This window comes from Falco cherrug, chromosome 3, assembly GCF_023634085.1.
Source record: "Falco cherrug isolate bFalChe1 chromosome 3, bFalChe1.pri, whole genome shotgun sequence".
Classification (NCBI taxonomy): domain Eukaryota; kingdom Metazoa; phylum Chordata; class Aves; order Falconiformes; family Falconidae; genus Falco; species Falco cherrug.
The window spans coordinates 19,229,979-19,248,516 of record NC_073699.1 but is presented as its reverse complement, the minus strand read 5'-3'; the positions used below and the strand labels follow the sequence as shown (position 1 = coordinate 19,248,516).

General features: G+C 46.4%; 1 protein-coding gene across 9 annotated transcripts in view; it reads left to right on the top strand.

Annotated features, from left to right (window-relative positions):
* ZHX2 (zinc fingers and homeoboxes 2) overlaps positions 1-12,120 on the top strand; it is a 76,663-nt gene extending 64,543 nt beyond the window's left edge. For 8 of the 9 annotated variants that reach the window (XM_055703572.1, XM_055703565.1, XM_055703568.1 and 5 more), the window contains 2 exons: positions 2,760-5,469; positions 10,819-12,120. In XM_055703572.1, the coding sequence (XP_055559547.1) occupies positions 2,967-5,465 (2,499 nt within the window). In that variant the 5' untranslated portion in view covers positions 2,760-2,966 and the 3' untranslated portion in view covers positions 5,466-5,469; positions 10,819-12,120. Of the gene's footprint in view, positions 1-2,759; positions 8,359-10,818 lie in introns of all 9 variants that reach the window. The other variant, XR_008731179.1, reaches the window with a different exon arrangement.
* The last annotated feature ends 6,418 nt before the right edge of the window (positions 12,121-18,538 follow it).

Sequence of the window (18,538 nt, the reverse complement as noted above, 5' to 3'; positions counted from 1 at the left end):
GGTATCTTCATTCTGTTTCCAGCAGCAGCTAGGCATGCAGAGCCCGTTCTGCTCCCTTCTCTCACCTTTTGGCCATGTTTCAGTCAGACTGGGTACAAGGGAAGAAGCTTCAGAGATAATTAATTTTGTGCAAGCATCATTAAAAACGGGTGGCCAGGAAGATGAGTGCTTGGACAGTTGCATGTTTGTCTCTACCTTCTGATCCTGTCTGCCATGGGATGCAGCAAGCCACAGATCCCAGCCAAAATACTTAGCAGGAGGACAATTGTGAGGAGCAGTAGAGGGAATTTTGAAGCAATATGTGGAAATAATGGAAAATGTTCAGTGTAAAACAGTTTAAATGTCAGTCAGCACAAATCTGTAGAAAACCAGGCATAATTTCTTCCACTGTTCATCTGATTGTTCATTATTAAAAGGCAGAAGGAAAAAAATGAAACAGGAAAGGAGATGTTGGCTCAGAAGTGCTAATGGCTTGGGGAATGGCAATGTCAACACTGGTAATCCTGGGTTGGAGGGAAATGGCACTGTGTCATCCTGAGCAAGGCAGAGTCTTAAGCCTGCAGACAACCCCATCCCTGTTTCACAGAGCTGGGCAAAGATGCTCCATTTCCCAGGGAAGCACCCAGAGCTTAAATGCACCCTTGAAAGTCAAGCAGATGCTCCAGTGCTTCACCGAATGGAAGCGAGCGTGCGGAAGCATCCCTGGTCTCTGTCGGGGCTGGGAGGTGTGGCAGTGGCTGTGAACGCAGAGCACCATGTGGTTGGGCTGGGGCATCCACAGTGTAACAAATAGCGTCTCTGCACAGCATCTTCTCAGTGGAGTACGTTTAGTGTTTCACAGCTCGTGTTTAGTGAGAGCCTGGTCTGCAAGGATGCTTCATGGAGAATTTGTGTATGGACTGCTTCGTGTATGGAGAATTGCTTTACACTGGGTTTTGAGTACATGGAGCTGGAAGCTGCCATCCCTGCTCTTATCCCCAGCTGGAGCTGCTTCCTCTGGCAGTATATAATTTTGAGTTTCCATACGTATAGGAGTGGTATGGTCTGTGAGAGGCAGAGTAGCAGAAATATGCTCTAGAGACCTGCAAAGTATTCATCAGCTGCAAACAGAACCAAGAAGTTAGCAGCTGCTTTTACAGCCACTATTTCTGGCTCTTGTGCCAATGCATAAGCAGGAGGAGCAGGTTCAAGGGCAGCACCGAGGTGGTTATAAACCGTCCGTCGATGTTGGGTATGTGCCAATGTAACTGTAGTGGGATTTTACCTTGTTTGGTCTTCGTGTCTGCTGCGTGTTGGATGCATCTTGGCATTTACAGGCTTCAAAATGAGAAAATCTGCATTTGGTTAGACGTGAGATCATAGAATCACAGAACGGTTTAGGTTGGAAAAGACCTTTAAAGATCGTCTAGTCCACCCACCCCTGCCACGAGCCAGCACATCTTTCATTAGATTTCTAGTTCAGACTTTCCATTTAATATACTTATACAAAAGTCAGTGCAGGTCTTACCCACTATGCAAATCTGCACTTTCCATTCTCTTCCAGCTTGTAAACCCTAGTGCCTCCCCCACCCCATCCCAAAGACTCCTTGATTGTAAAAGATGAGTTTTCCATTGGGACTGGAAGTATTATGAATTCAGAGCCTTATCTGATCAGGAAGAGTAGCAAGTTGGAGTCAAGGATTGATTAGAAGAAGCATCTTGTCAAATAGGAGAATGGCGCTTTTTTTTTCTTTTTTTTTTTTCCTTTCTACTTAATGAAACTCTTCTGACAACTAAATTCCCCTCCTTCCCTCCACCCACTCCTGATGACTGTGGGTAGATTCTAAAACAACTGGTGTAGTTTTTCTTTGTGGTTGTTCTGACTGATGTTGACCTCAGATCCTTTGAAAAATATGTTTTATGGAATTCTTGCATTTGGGAACTTCCAAAACCGCTTTGACATATGAATCATGCTTAAAAATGCAATTGTTTTTTTAATTCTGTAGGGAGTGAAGTGCACAAATTAGGGCTTGATGAGAGTATCAGTGGGGTCACAGGAAGGCACCCTGTTTGAAAGTAATCTAAGGGCTTCTGTGACCTTTTGCCAGCTACTTCTGTCGATATTGAGTGAAAAAAAAGGTGTTTCAAGGAAATTTTTGTTCCAGAAAAGACTTGTTATGCCTCCATAGATCTGCTTCAGTTTCTTTGAACCCACCTTTCATCAAGACGCAAACCTTTGAAAGTGTTGATTTGCATTAACTCTTCCTTCTGCCTTTACTTCTACAACAAGGCAGTCCCTATAGCTTTATTTAGAAATCACCCATCATTAGTAACTGCAATCATTTTGTAGACATATTTACAAGGTAAGTGACAGTGGGAAGTAATTAAGTTTAATATAAATTGCACTCAATTTCAAATCTGCAGGCTCCAAAATAATAATTAATAGAAATTGCAGCTTCTATAAAAAGATGCAATATTTATAGCTGTATCTTCTTTCTTTTCCAGCTAAACACATTGAGTATAGTGGAAATTAAGATCCCCTGTCTGTTCAGTCTTACTTGTTTCAAAGCGGTTTTCTTCCTGTGGTGCACTTCACTGCAAATTTACCTGCTGCTTTTATTCATGGTGGGGAGATTTTTGACTTTTAAGTTAACGATGGAGGGTAGGAACAGTTCGGCATTGTCCAAAAGTCCTTGCAAATGCACGTAACTTGAGCTGTGGCTTTCTGCTGAACCTGTGTTTTGTAGATCAGTGCCTAACAACGGTGCTTTGTTTCATAGGTGTCATGCAGCTGACAGGTCTACTGGCAGAGCTGATGGTCACAGCCGGGGCGGAAATTCTTCATTAAAACAAAAAAACAGAGTAAAGTAATTGAGGAAGGTTGGAGCCACTTGTAAGATTTATTGAATTGATTGCTCACCCTGTCAAAAAAAAAAAAAAAAAAAAAGGTCATCGTTTGGGACGACAGCACGCTGCCAGCAGGTGCCATGGCTAGCAAAAGAAAGTCGACGACTCCCTGTATGGTGCGAACCTCTGAAGTCGTGGAGCAGGAAGGCACTGAGGGCGTAGAGGCTCCCAAAGAGAAGGGGGCTGGCACACCGCAGCAGGACTCTAAAAAAACCTGGCCTTCAGAAAGCTCAGTCAAGGACTGCGAAGTGGTTGAGGCAAAGCCCCCAGCTGAAAACCAGTCTAAGAAACCGCAGGGTGGTTATGAGTGTAAATACTGCCCTTACTCAACGCAAAACTTAAATGAATTCACAGAGCATGTTGACACTCAGCATCCAAACGTCATTCTCAACCCTCTGTACGTCTGTGCTGAATGCAACTTCACAACCAAAAAATATGATTCTTTATCTGACCACAACGCGAAATACCACCCAGGAGAGACCAACTTTAAACTGAAATTAATTAAACGCAATAATCAGACTGTTCTAGAGCAATCCATTGAGACCACCACTAACGATGTCGCTGTCACAAGCAGTGGCATAGAAAATGCAGAGTGTGAGGATTCACTTCACGGGGGAATTAGTGCCAGTAAAACACCAATGATGAAACTGGGGAAGCCTAAAGGGGAAACCAAGAAGGGACCTAAAAAGCCAGAAGAGGGAGTCGCGGAAAACCACGTGGATGGCACTCTCCCCCGCATCATAACTGAAGCCACTGAAGCTATTGCCTGTATAAATGGAGACCTTCTCCATGACGTGTTAGCCCACGTTATGCCCTCTGTACAGCTGCCACCAAATATTAACCTTGTCCCCAAGGTGCCGGTACCTCTGAACAGTACCAAATACAACTCTGCACTGGACACTAACGCAACCATGATCAACTCCTTTAATAAATTCCCTTACCCAACGCAAGCAGAGTTGTCTTGGTTGACAGCAGCATCAAAACACCCGGAAGAACAAATCCGAATCTGGTTTGCTACGCAGCGCTTGAAGCATGGTATAAGTTGGTCTCCTGAAGAAGTGGAAGAGGCAAGAAAGAAGATGTTCAACGGTACTATCCAGGCGGTTCCCCAAACCATCACTGTCCTGCCAGCTCCTTTGACAACTGCAAAAATGCCCCAGCCCATCATCCAGACGGCTTTGCCTTGTCAGATACTGGGCCAGACCGGTCTGGTTTTGACTCCCGTGTCAAATGGTTCAACTGTTTCCTGTTCACCAATTACACTTGCTGTTGCCCCCAACCAGGGGCAAAAGAGGACGATACAGACCTTATCAAGTGCCCCAGAGGCCAAGCGTCCTCATGTAGTTCAGGTGCCTGAAATTCCTGCCAAGCTGACGGCCGTACCCCTGACGCCAGCCAGCGAGCGAAAAAAGACCAAGGAGCAGATAGCGGAGCTGAAGGCTAGTTTCATGGCAAGCCAGTTTCCCGACGATGCAGAGGTCTACCGGCTGATACAGGCGACGGGTCTCTCCAGGAGCGAGATCAAGAAGTGGTTCAGTGACCACAGGTACAGAAGTCAAAGGGGCATTGTGCATATTCCTGGCGATCCTTTAGGGAAAGATCAAATAGCACCTTCAGCTGGTCGGCACGGCCGTTCGTTCCACCCATACACAGATTTTACTCCCCAGAGGTTCAAAGAGAAAACACAGGAGCAGCTTAGGGCCCTTGAGGAGAGTTTCCTAAGATGCTCTTTTCCTACCCAAGGAGAATTGGACAGGCTTCGAGTAGAGACTAAGCTGAGTAGGAGGGAGATAGATTCCTGGTTTTCTGAGCGGAGAAAGATAAGGGACAGCATGGAGCAAGCTGTCTTGGACTCAATGGGATCATACAGAAAAATTAAAGAACAAGGAACTCCCAATGGTGCAATAAGCCAGGCAGAACTGCTGAGTAGCTCTCAGCTCCCTGGTGCTTTGTCTGGATCCTCCACCACACTGAAGAAAACCCAGGAGCAGATTCATCTCCTGAAAAGCACGTTTGCAAGGACCCAGTGGCCATCACCCCAGGAGTACGACCAGTTAGCATCTCAGACTGGGCTCACAAGAACTGAAATAGTTCGCTGGTTCAAGGAAAACCGGTCTTCACTAAGAATGGGGTCGCTTAAATGGATTGACCAGTACCAGCAGCAGTATGCTGCTGATGGACATAACGACCAAAGCCAGAAAAAGGGCTCAAAACACTTTGAGAGTTCAAAGAACGGTAGTGAGGTGTCTCGGCAGCATTACCAGGAGCATAAAAAGCTGAATGAAGAGAATGGGGGGAAACTAGTGGTGAGAGCAAAAAGAGACTGTGAACCGCTGAAAGACTCTTTGTTGGGGAATCAAGCGGAGGGTATGGACAGGTTGGAGTGCAACAGCCACGACGGCCACGGCAGCGAGGAGAACGAGGAGCCAGCGGAGGTCAGTTGGGTGGAGGTGACAGTGGGTGAGGATGACGCTGCATCGGACTGTACAGACAGCTGGAGCCAAACGGCACCCGAAGGCCAGGCAGAGCTGGCGGACTTTGACTCTGAAAGTATATCTGGAGACAATTCCCACGTATAGACAGGTAATGCTGATGGTGCCCTGTTTCTCTGAGCCTGCCTCTGTCTGGGTGTGCTTCCAGCATCCTGTAGCCCCTCTTCGGTATAAATCCCTGGAGCCCATCCCTGCCGGATCCTTGTGCCTGCTGGATGCCTGAACAAAAGGGAGATCCTTCCTGCTTGTAACTTAAAGCAACTGCTTGGTAGGGGAGGGGTTAGTGCTGTTTGCCTTGTTTCTTGTCTCCTTGTGGGTCAAGTCCTGGATAAGGGAGATATTTTTTTTTATTATTTTTATTCTTTCTTGGTTTTGTGGCAATAAGTGACTAAACCTTTAACTTTCTGCCTTTGGGTGACATATGTCACCTCCGCAGCACTTGGTGTGAAAAGTACCAGCAGAGCTACACAAAGAAATAGTGACACTAGTTACTAATATGCCCCTTGCTAACACATCATTGATCTCCCATGAATAGATCCTGTGACCGTTTTTGCACCTTGGGTCCTTCCTTTGCAGCATCCTGCCCTGCTCAGAATAAAAGGTCACTGGGGGAAGGGCCCAGGACAGATACTGTTCTTTATGCAACAGCGAGGGGGGGGAAAAAAAAAAAAAAAAAGTTGTGGGGATTAAAGTGGCTCATGCAAATGTGCTCTCTTCCTCTTGCAGGTGAGAAGGTCTCCAACCTGGCTTTGTTCTGCCTGCTCACTCTAGAGGCTTAGGAAGTGCCCCAGACTAAGTTGTGTGGGTGTTTTAGCAGCTATTCTTCACAGGATCTTGAATTTAAAAGCAAGCTGCAGGGCTTTTCTTTAAGGGGGTTTTATGCAATCTTTCACCACGTGAAAGGATGTGTTATTTGGAGACCTGAAGCCTGTTTCTGATCACAGTTGCACAGGTATAAATCTGGAGCAAGCACCGTCAGCATTTCTTGACTCACATGGTAAATTGAGTTCATTGGAGCCTGTAACATTTTGTGCTCAGTATAACTGAGCCTGTCTCTCCCAAAACGGAGTCTCCTTAAGCTAGAACATCATGCATTAACAACCACAGTGAGAAAGCACCTGGTTTAGAAAGAGTAGTCTTCTGGTGTGTAATAAGTATAATGTACTTTAGCTTTCTTTTTTTTTTTTAAAAAAAAAAAGTATAAACATTAGATAATAAGAAAATACAAAAGCCAGGGCTGATGGAAGTCCCTCCACGCTTGTACTGAAGACTTTTACTGTTGCAGCTCCTATCTGTTGCAGAGGTGCAGTTTTCCTTAGCAAGCCCTGCTGGCTAGCCAGGAGCCTTCCATTTTCTTCCTGTGCAGTACTTGTCCAGAAGTATTCTGGACAGTTTCTCATGAGTTGAAAAGGGAAATCCTGCAGTGGTTTTATTTTGAACTATGAATTGTGTCAGCTAACTTTGAGAACTGTTTACACACCATCTGTATCGCAGAGTATCTTAACGCTCCAGACTGCAGTGCAAGGCACTGTCCTGCATTGTGCTTACACAAGTTGGTGATTAGGGATGTTGATGAGCAGGTTGTGTTAAAAGGCAGAGATTAAAGGGGGAAGGACATGGGAACATCAGCTGGAGGCAGGCACGCTGCAGTGCCACTGTTGTACAGCCACATCAGAAAGGAGAGCCAGGATCTGATCTGCCTTTTAAAATCAAATGCACAATGAATAAATGCATTGTGGAATTTTAATTTTTTTTTTCCCCAGGGTTGTTATTCCAGATCATTTCCCCTGTCTGGCTATAAATGTTCATATTGAGGAGAGGGAACAGACCAGGTGCTAGGAGAGGGAATGGGGAGGAGGGTGGGAGAGGGAGGATTGCCTGAAATCACTGTTTCTTACAAACCTTTTGTACCATGAAACCAAGCTCTGCAACAACCATCTTCCAGCAGCCTAGGTTTGGCGCCTGCATTTTTGTGCTTGTGAGCAGTGTTGGGCACATTGGTGTGCCCCTCCTTCCTCTGTGCGCTGAGATGCTGACCGTAAAGCCCCAGGGCTGTGGAGGTGCTCAAGTGTTATCAGAGAGGAATTTTAGTAAGAACTTTGATGTCAGTTAAACTTCTGCTGTGTTATCCTCCTGATGAGGAGCTTTCCAGTGGCTAGTCGTAAAATACACCTACTGAGAAGAGATGAGCTGGAGCAGGGCTTTTGCTGCGAAGACCATGCAGGAAGATCAGAGGACCGTTTTGTCCCCTGCTCTTTGCCCATTTCTCAGCATGCTGGCCTGGGGACTTGACAAAAGCCCAAAGTCTTTTTCATTTTCATCTGTTCTCCCTGTAAGTCTCAGCCCAGAAATGCAAGTGCCTGCTCTCTGGTGCCGGTGTGAAAGCCGTGTCACAGGTGTGACACAAAAGCTGGAAGCTTTATACCCCACACTGCCGGGACCTGTGGAGAAGTCCCAGCTACTGGCTCCTCTTTCCTTCAGAATAAGCTTTCACTCTCATCCTTGTGAAGCCTATCTGACATAATTTTTAACTATAACTTCGGTGGTAAATTAACAAGGCATTAGTGACCTCTGGGGTATGACTCAAAAGCAAAGACCGTGCACAACCAGAAGATGCCTGTTGTCATATAAAAGTCTGATTTATTTATTTTTCTTAACGTCATACTCCTTAGTACCTTAGAGGGGTTGTGTCACTGTCTTGGCCACACGTAAGAGGTGGACAAAAGAGCTGACAAGGGTCTTCTCTTCCTCTTGACCCTCTCACAGCCACAGTTACTTGAAACTCTCACTGCTGAACTGATGGGGCAGAAGCACGCTGCTTTGATATTCATGGGGTTGCTATTTTCTCAGCTTGATGTACATAGTTTGAAGTGAATGTTTCCTGATGATTGATCTCCATACGCCTGCTGTTGACTGAATTTTTTTGCAGCTTCTGTAAAATCCGAGCTGTTGCAGGCGATGTTGGTCACTCTTTGCTCTGGTGTGTAGTTTTATGAGTTTCTGAAACTATTAAGGCGTATTTGTGTTACAGCCTTGGAAAACTGAGTTTTTCAAAACTGATTTGTGTTCAGCAGATGCTGCTGCTGCAGTTAGTGGGAGTTTGACAAGTGCCTCATCTGAGCGAGAGCAGGATTTATGCCAGGCTCTGAAATACCAACCCTGGACTAAGAAAAGTCCCTGTTACTAAGTCCATATCTGAAGCTTTTGGTAAAACCTGATTTATCCCGCAGAGCAGTCAGGTTTCCTGAACAGGGGGGCTGAGAGACCTGTAGGGTACCAGGGCCTTTGAGATGTTGGGTGGCTGCTGTGGGGTGCACTAAAGCCATCACCGAAAATGCTCCAGATGCTGTGTAATGAGCCTTGAATCCCTCTTGTAACAACACCCAACTGCTCTATCAAGAGTATTTTAGCTCCCTTTCCATCAGTAGAGATATTCCTGCCTTCCAACAGCACAGGTCAAAATCAGGTCTGTTGTTCCCATTTGCTCAAGCCTGACAAATAGAAACTGGTCTTAAATTAAATACAGCAAATCACAGCTCAGACATGAGAGCAGGACCAGAGCATGGAGAGTGGCTGGCTGCTAGTGCTGGCTTTCTTCACAGCATTGTCTCCCTGTGGGGTTTTCCCAAGATCAGTGTTTCCTCAGCCCAGAGGTTTTGGGTTTGGCTTTTTTTTGTCTCAGAAGTGTGCATTTTTCCCCACCTCCACCTTCTCCACTGTAAACTTTCTTTTTTAGACTTATCTCAACCTTCATTTTAAGCCCAAACCTTGTAAGAGGTAGGCATCAAAGTCCATGGCTCACAGTGGGAGCAAGGTTGGTGGGCGCCCCAGAAGATGCAGCTCTGGCTCTTGATGGCTGTCACCACTGTGCTGTGGAGATGTGCCAAAAGAAATCTGTGTTTGTGAGTTGCACAGCAGGAAAAAAAAAAAAAAAGGTCCAAAGGAAGGCACCCCAGCTTATGCTGTCTGCATTGTACTGGGCATCGGAGGTGGTCTGGGTCCTCTTGGTGTCTCCCACCCCTCTTGCACTGCTGTCGGAGCAGAGATCAGTCGGTTACTGGTGGCCCAGTGCATTCCCCTGTGTCTGAAACTGGTAAAAGTGAACAGCACTGGGGTTTCTTTCCTTTTCTGTCCAAGTTCGCATTTTTCTTGTAGTTTAGGGTTTCATCCATAAAGTTAGCTATAGTGCCCGTTGCTGTTATGGGGCTCCAAGACGCCATCCTGAAGTCGGTATGGGGTTGGCTGTTTTTGCAGAATTCGGGTCACCCTAAAGCATTTCAGGGAGTGAAGCAGAAGTACGGAGGACTTGCTGTTTCCCCCGAAACCAGGGAGGCGTGTCAGAGACCCAAGCTGTAATGCAATGAGGGACTTCAGGGGGGGAAGCAAAACCCAACACAGAAATTAAAATTTTCCAGTGGGTTAGGAGGAGCAGGGGGCTACTTGAGGAAAGATCACAAGGATGGGGAAGACTTTTGCCTTTGTGTTGCTGCGAGCCTGTGCCTTTTCACTGGGCTCGACCCGGTATTGCGTTCTGTGTTGCTGATGCCAGACAGAGCTCGCTGCTTCTGTGGGAAATAACAGACCTGGTAGCAACATTCGTAAAAGGTATAAAATAAGGGGTTAGATCAGGTTTCAGTAAGTGCTGCTGCAGGATGGGTGAGGAGGATGCTGCAGGGAAGCCGCCTCGTGCTGCTGCATGCAGCTCCAGCCTGAGTGGGTGCTTGCACCTTTTGCACGTTTACACCTCAGTGGGGAAAAAACATGTTGAACGTAATCCCTGTCATAGAGCTCTTGCTCTGTGCTGGGAACCGGGGATATGTGTAGGCGGGTGAGTATTTGGAGGTTGGTTTTTGGGGGGTTATTTTTTAATCTCTGGTCCATGGTGCTGCAGCCTTCGTGGCACAGGAGTTGTAGCAGAGCCAGGGAGCTGCTTTGCAGAGCACAGGCACATGCAATTTTTTTCCATTGCCTTGCAGTTTGTATGATTATTTTTGAAATTGAAATTATTTTTTTTAAAACAAAAAGTATTTAATGAGAGGATTTACTGGGGAAGAAAGACCTGGAGTCTTCTTGTCTTTAGCACCGTCTGTCCTGTGGTTGCAAAGTAGCTGCCCCCAACCCATGTGCATGTTGTCTTCGAGCCAGCATGAGGATCTGCCTGAGGGGTATAGTGGTGAGGGATCAGCAGGGTCAAGGCTGGGCTGTACATCACTCTTAGAAATATACAGGGGGTTGTTAGCTGGGTATTACATACAGCAAAAATCCATTGCCCTACTGCAGCATCAAGCTGCAATAGGGATAGGCTTCAAGGTACAGTTAATACAAAATACAGTGCTGTTGTGTGTGCAGGGGTGTAAACTGGATGCTGGGTTAGTTGACAGCTCAAATAGTTGTTCGTAGTGCCTTCAAAAATAATATGCTGCTTTTATAATTTTTGCAGGGGTACTCCTCAGCTGCACTGTCCTGACGTTGAAGGGGAAATCCTGTCTGAAAATAGAAGAAAACTCTATTTTCCTGCCTGGGGTGAGATAGCGTGTTGCGACTCCAAGTCTCAGACCGCGCTTGCTCTCGTGGAGCATCATCATGGGATCATTTATAGTGCCAAAGTCCTACTACTGCATTAAAAAAAAAAAAGAAAGAGGAAAGGGTTCTTGTACATAAGTTTCTCCTCCGCTTTTCTCCCACCCACTTTCCTGCCCAACCTCTTCCTCTACTGGAACAGATTTATACAATGTGGAAATTTTGTTAACTTTTTAATAGGTGCAAGTTATTCTTGCATATGATGCCATTGCAAAATTTGGGGGTTGGTTTGGGGGAGGAAAGTGTCTTGTGGGGGAGGGAGAGGAGATTTTTTTATTATTATTATTATTTTTCTGAAGCGTTTTGAGACAGATTTGCAGTCTTTTGGAGTCTTGTTGGTGCGGATCAACGTCTGAGCCCAGATCCCCACCCCGGTTTACATTTCAGCCCACTTAAACGCATTACGGGGTTGGGGAGGGTCATTCTGGAGTGGTTGGGGTTTGTTGTTTTTTCTTCTTCTTGTTTTGACTTTTTTGTTTTGTTTTATGGCCACTTCCTACTGGTTGAAGTATTTAATTCTCTGCTTTTCCATGCTCCTACAAGGCAAGTCTTCTCCAGCTCCTGTATTTCACTTTTCACAAGCCAGCCCCAGCTGTGGGTCTCTTAAGATTTGGCAAGAATGCCTTTTTTTTTGTTGGTTTTTTTTTTTTTTTTAGCACTTTTTGTTTAAACATGCCATACAACCCCCAGGGGGGTTGGAGTGAGGAAATTAAGATGCTTCATAGTCTGAACTCGTTTGTGTTTCTTCAGCTGGTACAATGATGGACACCATAACCACCAGTCTGCCCTCCAGCTTTAGATGTTGTAGCGCACAACAGAAATTTCTGATTAACCTCTGCCACTAAATTTTTTTAGATCAATCCTAGGTTCCCGAGTGCACTTTTTTTTTTTTCCCCAAATACTGCTAATTGGATTTGTGTGGGGGTGTCTGTCTGTGCATGTGTGAGGAGGAGGAGGAGGGAGAGCAGGAGCGTGCGTGTGTAGACGAGCGGGTGCAAGAGCTGTCCAGTGCATTCCTCTGACGAGCTGGGTTTGGAAAACTTACCCACCTTTCAAGTACACTGCACAAAGAGGATGCTAGGGAGTTTGAATAAATCCAACTTTTCTAACTTGTTGCTCATTTGTTGTAACTCAATAAAACAAAGACTAAACATTTTGGTAACCTTTTCATAGGCTCTTTTTTTTTTAATGATGATTTTTATTTTAGTTCATTTCAAACTCAACCCCACCAGCTCTCCCTGGTGCACAAGAGCTCGGTGTCTTTAGAGCCACGATTAGGGGTTTAACTTGTTTTGCGGTAATTGGCTTGGCAAACACTAACCAGATTATTTATTTCCCCAGTGTCAGATGGCTCTTTCCCATGCAGGGGGGTCAGATAGCCCCTGAGAGTGAGGATTACGGGGATTTTGTTTGCAAACACAACTTGAATGAGTGAATGAATGAAAGAAACGGTCCCCATGACTCACCCGTACGGTTATTTTTATTAATCATCAGCACAACGTTTAAGTGTCGAGCGAGGTTTGCAGTGGGCGGCAGCAAGCACTTTGCGACTTTCCTTGCAGTAAAGTCATCTAGTTTATTGCTGAAGAGGAGTGACTGGATGGGGCAGCATTTGTACTTGCTGCGTTTGCATGTCCCGGGCCAGTAGCAAGAGGTGGGGAAGCAACCTCTGCTCCTCCATGGGCAAAGGCAGCATGACAGGATGCGTGTGTCCCATCACACGTGGCACTGATGCCCATGCAGTCATGCCCATACCCCCCATGCAGGTTGTCGCAAGCATCAGGTGGCTGCCAAAAAGAAAATGCCTTTGAGGATGATCCTCCAGGACTTCAAAGTTGTAACTGAAACTAATTGCTGCTTCTGTCTGCTTTGCTTACATGAAAGGATGCTAATATTTTAATTGCCCTTGTGCAGTTTTTAACAGCCACTTGGCGGCTTAATATTCCAGTTTGCATCTCTCCTGTCTGATGTGTGTGTACGTCTTGTGTGTCTGGAGCGCTGACCTACTTTGCTTTACCAGCAGCGCTCCCAGGGAGCTCAGCAGGAGGTTTAGGAAGAACAAGACCCACCTGGGTTTTTCAGATTTGTGTAGCTCCAGACATGGTGGGATTAGGGCCCAGGATGGAGCTTCTTAGGATCTCTGCAATTCAAATAAAACAATAGCAGCGGCCCTGGAGTCTGTCATCACACGGATAATAAAACTGAAGCTCTCCCACAGCAAACAAATAGGCTTGCAAAAGGCTGGCGCAGCATTTGGTGGCATTGGCAGGCTGGTGACACAGAGGAGGTTTGTGCAGGCAGGTTGTGGTGTGATACCAAACCTTCTGATGCCAGGTTCCACTGGGGAAAGACGATCCAGTGGCCTCTCTTTTTTTTTTTTTTTTTTTTTTTTTTTTTCCCCAGCTTAAAGCAACCCAGGTCCCCACAAAGACTGCTTCAGCGTGGCTGCAGGAACGGGTTCACAAACTGGGCATGGCAAGCAGGCTTTGGTTTTAATTAATACGGATGCAGGGACTGCGTTTCTAGTAGAGTCCAAGCAGCGAGGCACAATCGGGACATTGTTTGTGCACGGCAGCCATTCGGGACAGCTTTGGCCATGGGGTTTCATTGCACACGGATGAAAATAGGCTGCTGACACCAAGTTTCCTCCCACACAGCCTTGCCTGCCGGGTGCAGGAGCCTGGCATTTGCATCACGGAGCCCTGCACCTGGCAAAGCCCCACAGTGCGGAGCTGGCTGGGACCCCTGGCTCCAGCAGCCCCTGGTGCTCAGGTTTTGATTGACATCCTTCACAATGTGTTTTAACCTAAGTCTCTTGAAAGTGTTCTAATCGGAAGAGATCTAAACACACAAAAAACCCAAACTTCACACTTGTTTTTTAAAATGTGGCTTGTAGAAAACTCCATCTCTCGGAAGTCAGGAACAAGTTGACTCTGCTTCCTTAAATTGTTCTGCTTCTATGCTGACCAGAGGATGGGTTTTTGTTACATATACACTTTACTTATCCTGCCTGGTCCATAAGGCGCAGGGAAAGGTGCTGCTCAGTAAATGAGCTGCTGTTAACTCGTTATTGCTGTCAGATCTGGGGACTCCCAAGCGCGTAATAACACAGGTACAATTTAGGACAGGTCAGACAGAAACTTTAATAATTAAGTGTGATCACAGTGAGAGACCACTCAGACAGCAGAGAATAACCGCAGCACAGAATGGTTTGGGTGGGAAGTAACCTTCAAAGATCATCTCATCCAACGCCACTGCCATGGGCTGGGACATCTTTCACTAGGATCAGGTTGCTCAAAGCCCCATCCAGCCTGGCCTTGGGAAATTCTGGGGCAGAAACTTCAGCGTATAGGACCTCCCTACAGGCTAAATGATTTGTTCTTCACAAATCCTTTGCAGTTGCAGGATTCCCTCTCAGAAGAAAGGGTGACCCAACACAGGCTGAAGGGGGGCCAAGCTGAGTTATGCAAGAAATCTGAGTGATTATGAGCATAATGATAATTATGTGGTGATAACTTAAAAAGCTGGAGAAATAACATAGGTAAAACGGAAACCAGGATAAGTAATACTTGTGCGTTATATTCACCATTAGCAGAAATTTAACCACTGAAACTTTCAGTGTCATCTTCTTGTAGCCCTCAGATATTGTTAGGTAGCAAGCAAAAAGATGCACCCTGAAATCTTACTAGCTTACAGAACGGGAAAAAGAATTCATTTCAAAGGCACATAAAGCAACACTGTAGGCAGTCCGTTTGGCACCCTGATAGTAAGGAAAGCCCACACCAGTGGTGGAAATGAACTTTTTTTTTTAATCATCTGCTGAGGAAGAACAGAGACCTGAGACCACTGAGACGATTGAAAGGGAAGACTTCTGTACTCACTGGATCAGTAACTACTGGAAAGCAGTTATGAATGGGGCCTGTGGCTCTTAGGCATAATTCTGAAAACACAGTAAAGCAGGAAAAGTGGATGTATTGGGAGCAAGAGAATGTGAGATGCACAGCGAAGGAATGCAAAAGCAGCATTAAAAAAACCAAGGCAGAGTTTCTTGGGTGTTACACAGCTGAACCATATCCCAATCAGATTACTGCAAACTCAAGCGAGGACAGAGGTAAGAGCTGAGTGACCGGGGAATTGTCAGACCTAATCACACAGCACACATCTTGAGTGCAGTAAGCAAAAGCAGGGTTTTTCCACTGTTTCTCCAAAATGGTAGTTCTAATTATATTACAATTGTTATTAAGTGTACTGTGAAAACCACACGGCCAGCAAATTGACTCAGGTACAGTAAATGAGACATTTAAGAAGCTGCTTCAGTACGCAAACTTACCCTCTCCTTGCTCTGTTTTGATCTTTCTTAAAAGTCTGGATCATCCCAGTGCAATATATCCAGTAAAATCTAGCATGCAGCAATCTTAATCTAAAAAAATAAAAAAAAAAAATCATTGTTTTTGCAACACATCTAGGCGTTATTATGAGTTAGTTAAAGAAGTAATAATACCATTACCATTAACCTGAGTCTATGGACAGAGAAACTGGGAGATGTGTGCAGTTGGTCAGACTGCAGAATAAACATGCTAAAGGTAAGAGCTGGAGTTCAGCTTGGCCTTATCTTGACTTCTCAGCAAGGAAGATTCATTTTATATTTGTATCAAATCATTGCCATTCCACTGGCATTTCTTACTCTTTCACCCAAAGCTTTGTCCTTTGCCAGAGCCACTTGCAAAGTGGGGCTCCTTGGGGACCCGCATCCTGTACGATCCCACCAGGACACCCCTCTCTTCCCCGGTGCAGCTCTCTGGGCAAAGCTTTCACCTTCCTGCCTTCATTCCCTCCACCTTTCAAGTCTCTCCTGTCTCCTATTTCCAGCGACCCTCCTTTTGGTCACAGTTTAACCCCAGCCGGCAACTAGAGCCCCACGCAGCTGCTGGCTCGCTCCCCCCGCAGCGGGCAGGGCAGAAGAGAATAGGAAGGGTAAAAAGGAGAAAACTCATGGGTCGGGATAAAGACAGTTTAACAGTTAAAGCAGAAGCCATGTGCACAAGCAAAGCAAAACAAGGAATTCACTCACCACATCCCATGGGCAGGCAGGTGTCAGCCATCCCCAGGACAGCAGGGCTCCGTCATGCGTAATGGTTACTCAGGAAGATGAACACCATCAGTCTGAATGTCCCTCCCTTCCTTCTTCTTCCCCCAGCTTGATGTGCTGAGCATGCCATCCTATGGTATGGAACGTCCCTGTGGTCAGTTGGGGCCAGTTGTCACGGCTGTGTCCCCTCCCCACTCCTTGTGCCCCCCCAGCTGCTCGCTGGTGGGGTGGGGTGAGAAGCAGAAAAGCCCTCGGGGCTGTGTAAGCGCTGCTCAGCGATAAACAAAACATCCCTGAATTAGGAACACTGTTTCCAGCACAAATCCAAAACACAGCCCCATACCAGCCACCATGGAGAAAATTAACTCTGCCCTGGCCAAAGTGAGCACAGGGATCCCCACATGAGGCACCAGGTGCCCCCCCCAGCCCGGCTGGCATTTCCAGCCATTGCTGCAGCTGCTCTTTTATTCCCACGGAGGGCAAATTTCCCTTTAAAGCAGGAGCTCACAGCGTGCCCCAGGGTGCTTTATAACACATTAACATGTACGTGTGATTAAATCCCTCTTGGCATTAAGAGCATCACTATCTCCTCAGCTTGAGAGGAATGGAGCCATGCAGCCTCTTCGGCCTCCCTGAACTGCTCACACCAAGTCACTGATGCTAGAAGGCATTTTGCCACGCAGCGGCATTTAACATACACCTGTACCTAAATGGTCAAATTTGACATATTTTGCTTTTTTGTCCTCCCATAACCCCTGCAGTCCCCCTCCTCTCGGCACAGGGGACATCAGTTAATGCTGGTGAATGATGATGCAGCTCTTCAGCGAGGTGGAAATACCTGACTTTGCCTCCTGCCTCGCTGCGCTCCCAAAACACAGATTAAACAGCAACATCATGTCTTACCACCTGTTAAACCTCTTCATACATGGATCCTCCCCAGCATCTATTCAGCGTAACCAGGGTTTCACACAAATTCAGGCTTAATTTGGCAGCACCGATGGTCCATTGTCTACAACTCTGCTCCAGGTTCTCCCCAAGGTGCTTGGGAACATTTACTTGGGTTGGCCATAGCTTCAATTGTTGAGCCCCATGGGATGGCTGCTGCCTTATCCAAAGGGCCATGTCCACCCCATGCTCTCTCCCAAAACTGCCTCCAGCTGAGGGGAGGATGCTGAGCAGGGAGGCTGGCCCTGACAAGCCAGGGAGGCTGCCTGCAACCAGGAATTTAAATCTGCACTAAATTTGATCAATTGATGTAGTTACTAGTTTTTACTTGTGACACATTTGGAGATAGAGCTAGGCAGTGCACATACTAAGAGCAAGGAGACACATCTGGAACAGCTGTGACAAATAGGATGCCAGAAGTTTTGGTATCATCAGCCCCATTATACAGCGGGCAGGCAGAAGTACCCCAGATGGCAAAGCACAGCTCCAAACCTGTTCTCCAGCCCAGATGCAGCTACCACCAGGCTTCAACCACAACCGGGCAGTGGGAAAAGAGCATCTGGGTTGGGGTGGGAGGTCTGCGGGTTCAACCCGCTCTCCACGATGCTGACACAGCCCAGGTGAAGAGCCCAGAGCCAGGAGCACGAGCCAAGACCTATCCCCTCCATCTGAAGGGCAGCATGCTCGAAGGCTCCCTTATTAGGGATTTAAACAAAAGGAATTTTAATCTTTTTTTTTTTTTTTTTCTTTTTAATGTCAGCATTTGAATGTGGGGGGATGGAAATTTTAACATGAAGCCACACGCTGTAGGTCATGGAAAGGCAAGGCAGACATTGTCTTCAGTAATATTAAAAGGAAGACCAACCCTGCTGTGTCAGAGCAAAAAAAATGAATACTTCTTTTGATTGGAAAGAAAGTTTCTCCATACCCGGTTGCAGTGCAGCATTGCACAACGGAGACTGCTGCGGCTGGGAGCAAGGAGAATTAATTACTTTGCTTTTTGAAGCATGGGCTGCTCTGCTCTGCTGTGCCAGCTCCAAGAATGATAAGCACTTATCCAAAGAGTGCAATTTTGTCCTCTGGTGCAGGAGTTCTGCCTGTCTAAATCACAGGAGGCTGCTTTTGTTTTCTTCATACTTGGCCTATGCTTGACCTGGGCAGCACCACCACCTTTTCAGCCTCACAGACACCAATTTTGTGCCACCCGAGAGGACACCAGACCAAGCATCGGCGTTGACCACAAAGCACCATGGTGTAATGGCAGTCGGCACCATCCCAGAGTGCTGGTGACCGTCACCACAGCACATTACAGCCCCGCAGCACAGGCAGAGTTTTGCCAAATACAAATTTATCTCCAAACCACCTCCTCTCAGGGTATTTTGCTTTCAAGGGCATTTCAGCATCTAAACAGAGATGAAGTACACCTCTCTCCGAGCAAGCAGGTGGTGGGGTGGTGGCACTGAAGGATGTCTTCAGCGTTTTGTCCTCAGCTGGGCAGCAAGTCATGCTGCAGAACAGGCTTATTGATGATGCATTTGGCCTTTCA